We start from the raw sequence: 13,701 nt of genomic DNA, 5'->3' as shown, positions 1-13,701 counted from the left end.
ACCTCCTATCTGAGTTTTCATTGCTGTTGCAATGTATCAGTGATATGTAAATTATCTTTGTGTTTTCTCTGTAAATAGGTTTTTTTATAACCGGATTGCTTCTTATATGTAATTTTGCTGTATTGCTAGTTCGCTATTTTGTGCCCGAAGCAGGTAAAATGTCCATTGCTTGTTGAGCATTCGTCAAATTCATCCAACACAAATGAGATCTGCTGTGAGTGTAATTCTTTCAAGTCCCACTCATGACCCAAACATGTCATATCCAGACTTCGAGCAGACATTTCACGACCATGCAACCCTTTTGGTCCTTGTAAAACACTTGGGTAAATAATTTATTTATTGTTGTATGTATATGTGTTTTTATTAATCAACTCTCGTTATCTTGTTTAATTTCTGTTTTGACTAGGTGAAGAACTTGAACCGCATCGATTTTCAAAGGTGTACGATAGAATCAAAAAGATCAACAATGTAAAGATCGTGGACAAGCTTGGCGTACAGAGGACCATTTGGGCAAAGTACATCAGGGATTATCCAGTTGGAAACAACCTATGGGGTGATTTTCAGACCCACCGGAGGCTTCTTGGCCTTATCACCGTTGGTAAGCTATTTCGCCGGGGAAATAATGACAGGTGTTTATTTAAACAATGTTTTAGGCAAGTGCCACACTGAAGCCGAGCTCAATGAGATCTGCCGTCATCACGAGGTTTTGAAAGTCAGGTATACTGGTACGCTCTATGACTCCCGCTGCATAGTCTTTGGTGTCAATCATGGACCTAACACCCCTACTTTTACTCCGGCTTCCAACTTTAACGTTACCGCGCTTTATTATGCGAACGACGGGGAAGATAGTGCGGCACTGGAATCTCAAATCACTGATTTTCTCACGTCAATGTTTTGGGTTCTTGAATGCAAACGCCACGAACGAATCCGGGAAAAAGTAAGTTTAAATGAAACTTTTTTTTGTTTTTGTTGCTGTTTACAATAATTTTATTCTATAATAGAAATTTGTCTTTTTTTCTTTTTACTTTTTATTGCTTATATATATTTCGGGTGCAGGTATCCATTTTCAAGGTTTATGGGAGCTTAGATCTAACTCCTTAAATTTAAAATGTTAAATTTCTTTAATTTAATCATTGACTGAATAGGATCCCACACCAAACTCAGCAATAATAGTCTAATAGTAGAGTGTAGTATCTAAATCTGAACTATTTGGTTTTTTATTTTTTATTTTTACTTTATTTTTTATTATTATTTGTTTAATGACCTTATGTTTCCCATATTATTCAGAGAACAGTATATTAATGTGGTGGAAGGGTAGTGTAAAAAAATGCCTGGGGTAACGGTGGGAATTGAACTCATGACTGTAGGGTCTACGAGTTGAAGGTCCATCATCCTGACCACTCGGTTACTGCACTCTCTGTATATTTTGCCCTAATATTAGTTAAATTTTAGCAGTGTGTATATCAGATACATCAAAGAATTATGCTCAGGTGTGACGTTTTACTTACTACAGTAGGTAAAGGAGCAAAAAGTAAGATCATGATATTGAATTGATTTAATTCTATTAATTGGCTTTAATTTGTATCATTAAAACATTTAATTATAATTGCATCTAGCAATAAAATATATTGTGCAATGTCATTTGGTTGTTTCTGACCGTCACTGAAGATGGCAAAATGATCAGCAATGACCAAACTACAAAAATAAATGGCAATATTAAAAATGAAACATTAACTGCTAAAATAATTTTTTTTTTGAAAAGTAAAATTAATTAATTAATATAATAAAATAACCATGATTGATTATTAAGATAAAAATGTACAAAAATTAAAACAACTACAGGTGTTTATTTGAATAAAAACACATTATTTACAGAAAACTACCCTCCCAAAGATAAAAATATTAAGATTTAAAAAACCCATAAAAGTTCAGCAAGTTTGAACAAAAAGTGTTAATTATTAGTATAATGATAAAAATAGGAAAATAAGTCAGCTAAATATTCAGATAATCTATGAAATTTATATATGATGTATTCTAATTTGTCTTCTTCATATGGCCATATTTTTTTATCGACCCTCTCGCAGTGCTCTTGTTGGAGAGATACCATGACCTGGAGTTGTCTGGGTACTTGGACAATTAGGTATGGAGGGTAATGAAAAGGCCAGAACACGCCAACCTATGGACTTAACCACCGAGATCTGGCCTTATGACGCTAAGAATCTAATAAAAAAACTAAAAGAGGGTGATAGTGTCAATGGTCTGAGTCGACAGTAAAGCTCTCATGTATTAAGATCAATGTCGATGGGTGGCCCTTGGAGAATCTTGACTCTAGAAGGGTCATCTTCACCCGATTAAGGATAGGCCATGCAAGATTGACACACGGACACTTACTGCCAAAGCCCCCAACATGCAGAGAAAGGTTGCTTGAGGAGTCCTTCTTGTGCGATAGAGAGCGTGTAGGAATGACACCTGGTTTGAGAATTGTGCTTGAGCACAACAGCAAGTATTTAAGTCCCCTGTTCCGATTCTTGGAGGAAAAAAAAAACCATCCGTTGGTTCCACTCCTACCTTACCAATCGCCACCAAGCTGTCTCCCTTCCCATTGGCCTTACCTCCTCCTTCCTCCCTCTAAAATCTGGGGTGCCCCAAGGCTCTACCATCTCTCCTATCCTTTTTTCCATTTATATCAATGATCTGCCCGACTCCATCCAGCCCTGTAACTATCACGTATAGATGACTCCCAAATATACATATCCTTCCACCCTTCCGATCTTCACTCGGCCATTCTCAAGATCCAAAAAGACCTAAACCCCATCAACGAATGGGCCCATAAAAATTCCCTAGTCCTCAATCCACCGCCATAATTATCGGGTCCAGACAACTCCTAAATTCCCTCCCCAGCATCCCACCTCTCATGCTAAATAACCATCCCATCCCCTTCTGCTCTTCGGTTAAAAACCTAGGAGTAGTCTTTAACCAAAACCTTTCCTGGCATTCTCACATTTCCCGCCATTCTATTGCCTCCCTCAGCCTGTTTCGTCAGTCCTGGCTTCTCTTACCTTTCTCCACCTGCAAACTCCTTGTATCTTCCCTTATACTTCCCTTCTTCGATTATAGCTGTTTGGCATATGGTGGTCTCTCGGAGGGGGAAGCATATTATGAATTGTTGCATAAGATTTGTGTACAGCACCCCACGGGGATCCAGGGTGTCGGGGTTGTATTCCCAACTTTCTTGGCTATTCCCCTCCTTCCGTGCACAGTATTTCCTAGATTGCTTTCTTTTCCAGTCCATCCACACTCGTCGTCCTCCTTACATCATCCAATCCCTCCAATTCAACTCCTCACATCTCACTCGTAAGACCCGCTCATCCCCAATCAACCTTATCCTTCCGCAACATACAACCCATACTTCGAAAGATCCTTTCTGATCCGAGCCCCTAAACTCTGGAACTCCCTTCTCCTTTCTATTCGTCACGCTGCCTCCTTTTCCTCCTTTAAATCCCACCTGTACAATCACCTCCTCTCCCTCCAAGCAGAGACCTCACATTAACATTTGTTATTTTTGTTTAATATTCTCGTAATTTTTTCTTCTGTCCAGCCTTATTGGTATACATTGTGCCAAGATCTTTTTTTTTTTTTACTTTTGACTTCATAGAAGGAACTTCCTTTATTTATTTCATGTAAATTATTCTTAGGGGACACCAGTCCCAGAATAAAGTTATTTTTCTTCTTCTTCGTCTACTTACTGGCATGAATGTGCGATGTGAGAGGTTTGATGGCGGAATATTGGGTACCCCATCAACTTTCAATTATGTTTAATTGTATATTATGTGTAAAGGGTGATGGAGGAATATCAAGTACTCCACCACCCTAATTGAATGAATAGGAGTGAATATATTTAAGAATGAACATGAGTACGGATGGTTTGAAACTGCATGTGTTTGATGCTGAATTGACCTAGCTATTGGCAGCATCTCCCTTCCTGGAGCCTAACCTCGGTGAGGACTGCCAACACCCTGGGTTGATTATTCTCATGAATCTGTTGAGGAGGAAGAGGTAGAGTGTATTCCTGTGTTAAAAGATTTTTTACAAGAAAACAAACTGGAGCCTGCAAATGGCACGTTGATCGATGAAATATGTGAACGCTTTCGAAGTTCAGAGATGTGCTTTGAGCACTACTTCCCAGCAGCTTGAGATACAATGCTACAAGACCATGAATGGGTGGTCAAACCATTTTTAATGTTGACAAAGCCAACAAGTTGACAAAGTCTATCTTCAATCGAATACGAATGCTTGGTAGACATTACTTCAGACACCACCAAAATCTACTTTTGAGCCCGATACTTACTCCATTTTTGACTCCGTCTGAAAAACAAAACATTTCAACCGCTCATTGAAAAAGCAAAACATGTTCTTCCATTTGCCACAACTAACTTATGAGAATCCGAATTTTCTATCTACACAGCCTCCAAAGCTAAATACCAAAGGTGTCTAGATGCTGAACCTGACATCCGTCTCCAGCTATCAAAATTAAACCCAACACTTACTGTTCATATTAATTCATTAATCATTAATTTGAAATTGTTAGTTTTGAATTTGGCTTGAGTTTACCTACCTTTTTAGTGTTTGTTTTCATAGTGATATCCTCTCCATCATCTAATTAGGAATGAACTGGCTAATTTATACAACTTAAATTTACTACATGTACTATATGTAGTTTTAAATATTTGAATGCAAGGGGTCTGCTGGCTAAAAAATGTTGGGGAGCCCTGCGCTAGAGAATGGCCTCACTTGGCTCTCTCCAAAGTGCTGGTGGCACTCCCAAAAAGCAACACAGCAACAGCTTGCTGAGACTGCATGAATGCCTGATAATATTTCTATTGGCCATCACAAGTCTTTTCTTCTAGCTGAGGAATTGGCCATGCAACCACAGAATAGCATAGCATCACTGCAAATACTTTTTCCTGTCACACTGTCCACTCCCCACTTGGATAGACCAATAAATCTCGGCAGGCCAAGGGTTTTTCTGCAATGGTCCTGACGGCTTTGATGTTCAGCCGCTTTCATCAAATATACACTTTTTCTTTTCTAATATTTCTTTCATGAATCATTTAACATATATGTTGGTTGAACATACCTCCCCATGTTGGATTATGATTCTGAAACTTACTGTTTTATTTATTTATTTTTTTATTTTTATTTTGTCTCAGGGATTGAATTCAGGGTGACTCAGTCCCATGAGTTATTGATGTTATCTTATATTTTATGTATATCAACCTAGAATATAAAAATTGCTTGTTTTCATTTGTCCCAGTATAATTTTTGTTTATCTTTGTTCCAAGTTGATAAGTTTGGCTTGATGTTTCAAAAGTTTTAATTTTTGTGACTAAACAACTAATAATCGTAATTTTGAAATTTCAGATAGATAAAGTATCACTGTTGCTAGCACCGTTTGAAAAGAAAGAATTTGTAGGACAAGATATGGATTCCAATTTGAATCGCAAAAGATCTTTAGGCAGGATTACCAAGCATTTGGGTGATCTCTGTTTACAAGCAGGACTCCCTGCTGATTCCCTTTCTCATTATCAACAGGCGTCAAATATTCTAAGATCCATCAATGATCTACTCTGGCTTGGAAGTAATGCCTATTTAATTTTATTTTATTCGCTTTAACACTTTTTTGATTCTTGTTTTAATTTTAGGCGCTTGTGAAGGTTTAACAGCTGCATCAATGTGTATCCGGTACCCCGTCCCGTTCAAAACCCAGACAGTGCAGAGAAATTCATCACTGCAAGAAACAAACAAGAACAAGTTTGTGTTGAACAACACTGGTTATTTTGTTTGAATATATATTTTTGTGTGTGTGGTTTCAGGTATAAACAGAACAAAGTTACTAGTGGATTAGAAATATTAGAACCTTCTTCACTCCCGATCATTCCTCCTCCCAATAACATTTTGTCTAATGAAGATATATGTAAATGTTGTAGACAATCGATATTATATTACAGCCAGGTATGTTAGATAATTTGTCTGCCTGATTTATTTGAGAGTAAGACATTTGTACTTTTTGCTTTCAGTGTTCTCATGCCAGCGTTATTGAAACAGAAGTACGTTTCAAAGCCGCGAGAGTAGCAGCAGAATTCAATATGCCTTTGCAAGTAGCTTATTTCTTGCAGAATGTAATTTTTATAAAGCTTTCCCTACCAGAGGATGAAAAAGTATGTGATGAAATTTTAATGTAATGATTTGTTTTTAACTTTGCTTTTTATTCTCAGATTAAGCAGTTTAACACACTTTCTGAGCTATATACTAAAATAGGTTTTCATAGAAAAGCTTCTTACTATCAAAGGACAGCAGCTGCAAAATACGTGTCTGCAAAGAATCCGCAGACTAATTGGGACGAGTGTTATAACCTTATGCTCAAAGCGCTTTCGGGCCATAGGCTCTCTTTAGATCCTTCAGATTATCCAGAATGTAAGCGAAACTAATCCTGCCATTGTGATGGAATGTACATAGTAGACTTTTCAGCTGGTGAAAATGGTTGGGGAAGTTTACAAAAGCAAGTTCTTCAGGATGTTGTGACTGCTGCAAATAGGGTCGGTCATAGTTCTTTGGCGACTAGACATATGACACTCCTGTTGCAAGTCATGTGGTCCCAGCTCTCACCCAATGAGAGAGTAGAGGCTTCATTACAACTTCAAAGCATAGCTGCGCAGTGTGAAGGCTCACCGATTCCACTAATACTCGACTCAGGGCTGATTATACCACCTGCTAATTTAATTCACATTCCTACTGTGGAGTAAGTAAAATTTGTGTATTGTTTTATTGCCACAATTAATTTGTTAATTGTTCATTCAGGAGCTTTGTTGTCCACAAATTACCACCTCCTTTTCAGCCTATAAAGTTAGAAAAGATCAAAGAAGACTACGGGCCATTTTTATTCACACCTTTAAATTTTGGATCTCTCGAAAGAAAAACATCATCGACAAAAGAGAAAATTGCAAAATTAAGTCCGTTTTTTGTTTGTTTTTGTTGAATATTTAATAACTTATTTTAATTTTCTAGATTACCTTTGGGTAGCAGAAGAAGAATGCGAGGTTAAATTAGAGTTGACAAACCCTCTTAATTTTGAACTGGAAGTTTCAAACATGGTTTGTTTTCTGTATTTGGCATTTGCGTTTGAAACAATTGTGTAATTAAGTGTAATTTTACCAGAGGTTGTTGACTACAGGAGTCGTGTTTGAAACACTTCCGTACACGGTGACACTCCCTCCGGAAGTCGTCAGATACCCTGTAGTATTGGCAGGGACCCCTAAAGAAACAGGAGAACTGGAAATTACAGGTTGTTAAATTAAATTATTGATTCATTTATTTCCCTTAAAATTGTCCATAAAGTAAATTAACTACTCCACAAAAAAAGAGGTACACTTTGAAATTTAGATATTTTTTTATGTACTTGCTTTTCAGTAATAATAACACGATATTTTTTTAATTCAGGTTTTTATTAAAAGATTTGGTTAGTGGGAAAATAAATATTTAAAAAAAATCACTTTTGTGTATGAATATAAAACATTATTTTACAATTAATTAAGGTTTTTAGTTGAGATAAAAAAGTCAATGTCACGAGCGGGATTCGAACCCACGATCTTCGGCTAAATACGCTGCTGCTCTACCACTTGAGCTATCATGATCTCGATCCACTCAGACACCAACTTCCCATCTCAACCACACCTTTTGAATTTTCCCTCCTTTTTGCCATTTTTCAAATGTCGTGTAATCTATTTGATTCTTGGCGACAAATGAAATGGCCACAGAGAGCTTTCGTGAAGGTATACGTCATTTTAAACTAGTGAATAAAACATTATAAAACAAACTTAACAATCATTAATAGGGTTATTATCTCCTCTTGCTCTTATTACACACTGTAAACAACTCAGCATACTCATAATTAAGCCTTTAAACACTTTTTGAGGAATTTAATCCTAAATGTCAACCAATGTAACTTTCAGCTCAGCTATGGTTGTAGGAAGATTATTTTTTCATTTTACCAATATCTGAGCTAGCCTCAAAAGTACTCAACGGTGTTCAAATCAGCAATACGGGCTGGGTGTCTTAGGATGTAAATGTTGACATCTCAAAGGTGGCGACAGTTGGTTTTCTTGCAACTTAAATCTTGCAGGAACAAAAATTGCTCACCAATAAACGGAGAAAATGGAACACAAAACACATATGCCTCAAGAATTTCTGTCATTTAGATTTCTGCATTAAGTGACATCCTATTAAAAATGTATAACTACTTTTTTACCTCCAAAAAAATTCCACTCCTCACCATAACTGAACCACCTTCGAACGATCCACTTCTGGAAATGCCTGTAGAGCTCTACATCTGCTCGATAAACTCGAAGACATTCATCTGGTGAATGGAGAGAAAATGGGGACTGATCTGAAAACACAATATTCCTTCATTACTGTTTCCGCCCAATGTTAATGTCCCTTGCAAACTCTTAAGCAGTCCCGACGATGGTCTCTGGTAAGCCCTGGACCTGTTGCTGGCCTCACAGGGAAGTGGGCTCTCTTCTGCAACTTTTCTTCTTATTGTTAAAGTGCTAACGGTGTGACATTGGTCTTTCAACGCCACAACAAATAAGGGTATGAAATTTAGAGAAAGTGTGCAACACTTCCAAAACTTGCGGATAAGAGACGAATTTGAAGTGGACCAATAAATTAAAAGGAATACGGGGAACAGTAAAATAAAACAAAAGCACACTAGATGAAAGCAAATTAACTGAAAACATAAAATATATTTACAAAACATACATACAGGCAAACCAAAAATTGTAACATAGGATGAATAATTTTTTTAATTATTCCACACTTTATCTTCCACCTGTAGCCATACAATCACACTATATAGTCACTCATCCTCGTGAGAATTAAATTATTATGCAATTTAATTCTAAATATTGGCACTAGCTCAAGCAATAGGTTTTGAATCTGGAACTTACCCGATCTGTTTTTTCCAGTTCAAATTGAACATCTCCCCTCCTCAGACTTTCCCCCACTCAGCATTCTTATATGTGCCCCATTCACCCTTTGGAATATCTTCGAAGGTGTCATACCCAAATTGTAAGGGGTGACAACGGACACATCCAGCATAGGTCAAAGCCTTTAAGACATTTCAGAAGCAATGGGGGATGTCTCAGAGTGTGAAATCTGACCGGTTGTCAGCTGGTCCATTGGTTCTTGGATGTCCTGGTCTCCAAGTCACCTTGCAATCTCCTGGTACCACCGAATGCCCAACAACCATCATTTTAGGCAAACCTAAAACTCTTGCAGTGTAATGCCGACTTCTTCCATCCTCAATGAGTGCAATGGCATGAGCTAGTTGCTTGCTGATTATGGGCATTTTTGTAATCGTTTTGTTTTGTGCCACCAACATAAAAGTGAAAAAAGGCAATTTTAAATGAATAAATGCTCTTGTTGATATCTTATGGAGATTTTAAATCAAATGATGAATTAAGTGGTTTACTCTCACTATCGGCAACAAAAATATTTGGTATGGTATGGTAATAAGGATACTAGGAAGCGGGGTTTGTGCTCCCTAGGCACTGCAGCCTTCTGGCTTATTCTACCTTCCTAGTTCCTTAGTTCAGTGCAATAGACTCAATCCTTCTTCTTAGAAGCATCAGGTCATTGCTTGTCTGCTACAATTTCATTCCCTAGGTTTTTTTGAATGTGTGGTGATTAGTGACCGTTAATCGATAATTATTCAGAAATCGTGAGATGCGGTCTGGTGTGATGTAAGTTTCAGAAAAACATTTTCTTTATCGTGCCAACGTTTTGATCTTTTGCCCAAGGGCACTCTCAACATGGCACGCAAGAATGGCACAATTACACAGAAGACGAACACTTTGAGCCCTGAATATGATCTCAATAAAGATCGAAACGGCACGATAAAGAAAATGTTTTTTCGTGTGTTAGGTTAATTATCCATAGATCCGTTGCTTCCCATTCGAAGATGATATGGGTGGTTGTTTCCCCCTCCTCATTGCATAAATCTGCAGATGGGATCATCATTATGTATATCCACGTTGTGTAGATGTTTTCTCAGATACCAGTGGCTAGATGATAGTCCTACCACTCCTCTGAGTTTACCCCTCTCCAATTACAGCAGTGGTTTTGCCAGACTTGGTGGGGTTGTTTCGTCATAAGTTTACTGTGTCTAGTGCTACTAGAGTTTATCCGCTTCTCCTTTTGTTTTGTTTGGATCCATTCTGCAATGGAGGATTCTATATTTGTTATCTCAAGTATTGGTTCGGGGCCTATGTATGGTCTTGCAGACCCTCCTCTGACCAGTCTGTCTCCTTTCTCGTTACCCGAAATTCCTCTGTGCCCTGGCACCCAAGAATCAGGTTGTTGTGTTTCCCCCGGGTTTGGAGATTTTGGATACATACACTGCCTAATTTTGATGTGATTCTTTTACAAGCTAATGCTTTAATAGCTGCTTGGCTTTCAGATCTTATGAGAATTTTTGTTCCCAGTTTAACCTCTTTTAAGATTTTCCAGGGCCCAAGTGTTTATGGCATGCATTTCTTCTTGAAAGACGGAAGTATACTTCCCTAATGAGCTTGATTGCTCATGTTTTCGACTTTTAAAGAAAGTGCCCGATCCAGTTCCTTCTTTTGTTTTTGAGCCATCTGTATACCATATCATTGTATCCGATGCTCTCCTGTGTTCTTCCTCTTTATAGTCCATTGAGACTTTATATTTATTGTAAAGAATGCTTCCGGAATCATATTAGTCAGTCCCCATTTCTAAGAATGGGTGTCTGATTTTATTAATTATGAAGTCTGCTCCACCAGATTAATGATCCATAGGTTATTTTGGGTCATATTACTGCTGTGTATAGCCAAAACAAATACTTATTTATTATTATAATTATTTATTACTTTTTACTTAATTATTTAATACTATTATAATTATTTAATTTTAATTGTTAAATCGTTTTTTTGTTTTACTTTAAATAATTTTTAAAGTAAAACAAAAAATATGGCTAAAACATTGTCAAATTAAATAAAAATGTCATAGTACGCCCCTTTTTTTGTGGAGCAGTGTATATCTTAGGATGAACAAAACTCAATATTTTTATTGTTTTTTTTTTTTTAGGATATTCAACTCATACTCTTGGAGTTAAAAGTAATTGTAGGTTGAAAGCCTTATCAAAAATTCCACAATCAAAATTTGTGATAGAAGTTGTCCCAGCTCTACCTTTGATAGAGGTATGCACATTTTTAACCCCGTCTTGTCTTTATTAAATTAAAACAATTTTTTTCAGACTCATGTAAAATTAGGGAATGAAGTTATTCAAGACCAGTCAGGATCTTGTATTTCACTATTAGCTGGTGAAAGGTAATAATTAAATTTTTAATACTTGTTAAGCAATAAATTTTACGGTATAAAACGAAAAATTGCAACAATTTTCTTTTCAGCACTGAATGTGAACTTGTGATTCACAATTTAGGTAAAGGTGATATTGACATAATCGAGATCAGTATTGATTCGACTGCAGAGCAAAATATTCTTACATACGATGCATCAAACCTGCAAAGCATGCTACCTTTAGCAGAAGGTAGCACTATGGTGCTACCGCTTAGAGTTTTTGCAGCAGCAAATTTTGTAAACACCTTTCCACCAGGTATTTTTTTTATAAATATTTTTTATATAAAGAAACAACGTTAACTGGTTTTATTATTAGATGGTACGAGCATGAGAAGCAGCCTGTTCTCTGGAAATAGTTCTTTTCCATCATTACAGAGCTATAAGCCAGGTGGCGATAGGTTGACAACTCCCACACCGTCTTTCAGATCTGGTCCTAGCAGTCTCAACTCTCTTAGCTCACAATTTACTAGACCAGTAATAGCAAATATGATCAAGGTATTTCATTTAATTCAATCATACCATTTTACAAGATTTTTTTCTATTGTTGTTTTTGTGTATAGAATGTTAACTGTCGAATCAAAATAAGATACTCAGGAAAACCTGGTTTGGATTCTGGGTACTGTAGAGTTGCGTTGCTTTCTTTGGTTGTTGATATTTCCCTTTCAATTGTTATTTCTAACTGGGATGTTCTACCCGCAGATACGTAAGTTTTTTTTTTTGCAAAAATTATTTTTCTTAAAAGAGAAATTTTGAACTTTTATTGTAGGAGCTCCCAGTTCTATATGGTCCTGGATATGGTGAATATGACTGATCAGGAGATTGAAATTAAATACGCGGAAAATAAACGGATGATAATAGAAGTTTCTGAGTCTTGTAGGGTCCCAATTCCTGTTGACCGTTGCCCTTTATCAAAAATTGGTCAAGTAAGTAAATTATGCGATATCTTCTTAAGATCTATGGGGAGACGAACCTATATTTTGGTAGTTTTTGATCTTTCTAGTCTATGCTGTTTTGGTCTGTTGGGTGTAACCCACCACTAGAGAAAAAACAGCGAGCTTAGCAGATCAGAAACAACCAAACTAAAAAAAATTCAATACTAGTTTTAATTCCCTAATTTCGTGGTCCGCTTGACCAATTAATATATTACAATTAATTAATTTTAAAAATGGCAAAAAGGAGGGAAAATTTAAAAAGGTGTGGTTGAGATGGGAAGTTGGTGTCTGAGTGGATCGAGGTCACGATAGCTCAAGTGGTAGAGCAGCGGCGTATCAAGCTGAAGATCGTGGGTTCGAATCCCGCTCGTGCCATTGGCTTTTTTATCTCAACTAAAAACCTTAATTAATTGTAATATACTAGTTTTAATAATTATAGTTTGTATTAATTACATAATTTTTCCCTCAGTTTTTCCATAGTGAAGGGTCTATAAAAGAGATAGTTGACTTAAATACAATATGTAGTGAACATATAGCCTCACTCGTTGAAATTGAGTGGTTCATGGGTGAGCGTTCGGGCAAAGCTTCTCTTAATGGTATTACCCTATCATCACACATGCTAGATATTGTCCGGACATCACCAATCAATTGGGGTAAGTTTTATAGATCCGATTAAAAGACGAGTCAGAAAAAATTTGTTTTGTTTTGTAGTAGTCCTCGTGAACGGCGAGGAAGTAAGCGGCTCAGTGCCGTTTACAGCCGATGTTGGAGAGTGTGTCCAGTTGTGCATTGTAGCGTATAATTCGTTGACAAGGCCTCTAACGGATTTATCGCTTTCCGTCCACTTTTTCCAAGATTATCAAAATGGGACTTGCAATTTTAAACTCGATACGAGGCTTGCGATTGCCGGCCCTTCGCACCTTTATTTTGAGAAGGTAAAACCTCAAATTTACAAACGGCATTGTTTAAAATAAAACGATTTTCAGGTTGAAGAACAAGGGAGCATCAAAATGGAAAGCAGCGTCGTATTTTTTAATCCCGGTCAGTACAAAATGAACGTACAGTGCACATCACAGACACGCCACTCTTGGAAACTTTTACCACCACTTGAATTCCTTATTCAAGAGACTTAAAAGGCCCTATTGAACAAACCCCATTACTGGACAATAATATATGCTAATGAGACTGATTATCAACAAGCAATATTACAGTAAGGCGGGCGAGTAATTCAAACAACAGTGCCATTTTTGCACTTTAAATTTACCCCTCATATATTTATATACAATTATTATATATTTTATTTATCTCAATAACAAAAGGCTGTATATTT

General features: G+C 36.9%; 1 protein-coding gene across 1 annotated transcript; it reads left to right on the top strand.

Moving 5' to 3' along the window:
- Positions 1 to 13,701, top strand: LOC106662338 (protein brunelleschi). Its single transcript, XM_014386370.2, has 21 exons — positions 1 to 323; positions 407 to 598; positions 654 to 937; positions 5,422 to 5,638; positions 5,703 to 5,811; positions 5,874 to 6,012; positions 6,078 to 6,218; positions 6,276 to 6,474; positions 6,529 to 6,799; positions 6,859 to 7,010; positions 7,066 to 7,151; positions 7,216 to 7,342; positions 11,167 to 11,279; positions 11,336 to 11,409; positions 11,490 to 11,695; positions 11,756 to 11,934; positions 12,000 to 12,142; positions 12,206 to 12,362; positions 12,841 to 13,024; positions 13,083 to 13,306; positions 13,358 to 13,701. The coding sequence occupies exons 1-21, from the start codon at positions 203 to 205 to the stop codon at positions 13,502 to 13,504; spliced, it is 3,465 nt and encodes a 1,154-aa protein (XP_014241856.1). The 5' UTR covers positions 1 to 202; the 3' UTR covers positions 13,505 to 13,701.

The sequence above is a fragment of the Cimex lectularius genome, unplaced genomic scaffold (genome assembly GCF_000648675.2).
Source record: "Cimex lectularius strain Harlan isolate CLEC.00 unplaced genomic scaffold, Clec_2.1 scaffold19, whole genome shotgun sequence".
NCBI lineage: Eukaryota > Metazoa > Arthropoda > Insecta > Hemiptera > Cimicidae > Cimex > Cimex lectularius.
The sequence above is the reverse complement of the archived record's forward strand: the minus strand, read 5'-3'. Positions and strand labels throughout refer to the sequence as shown.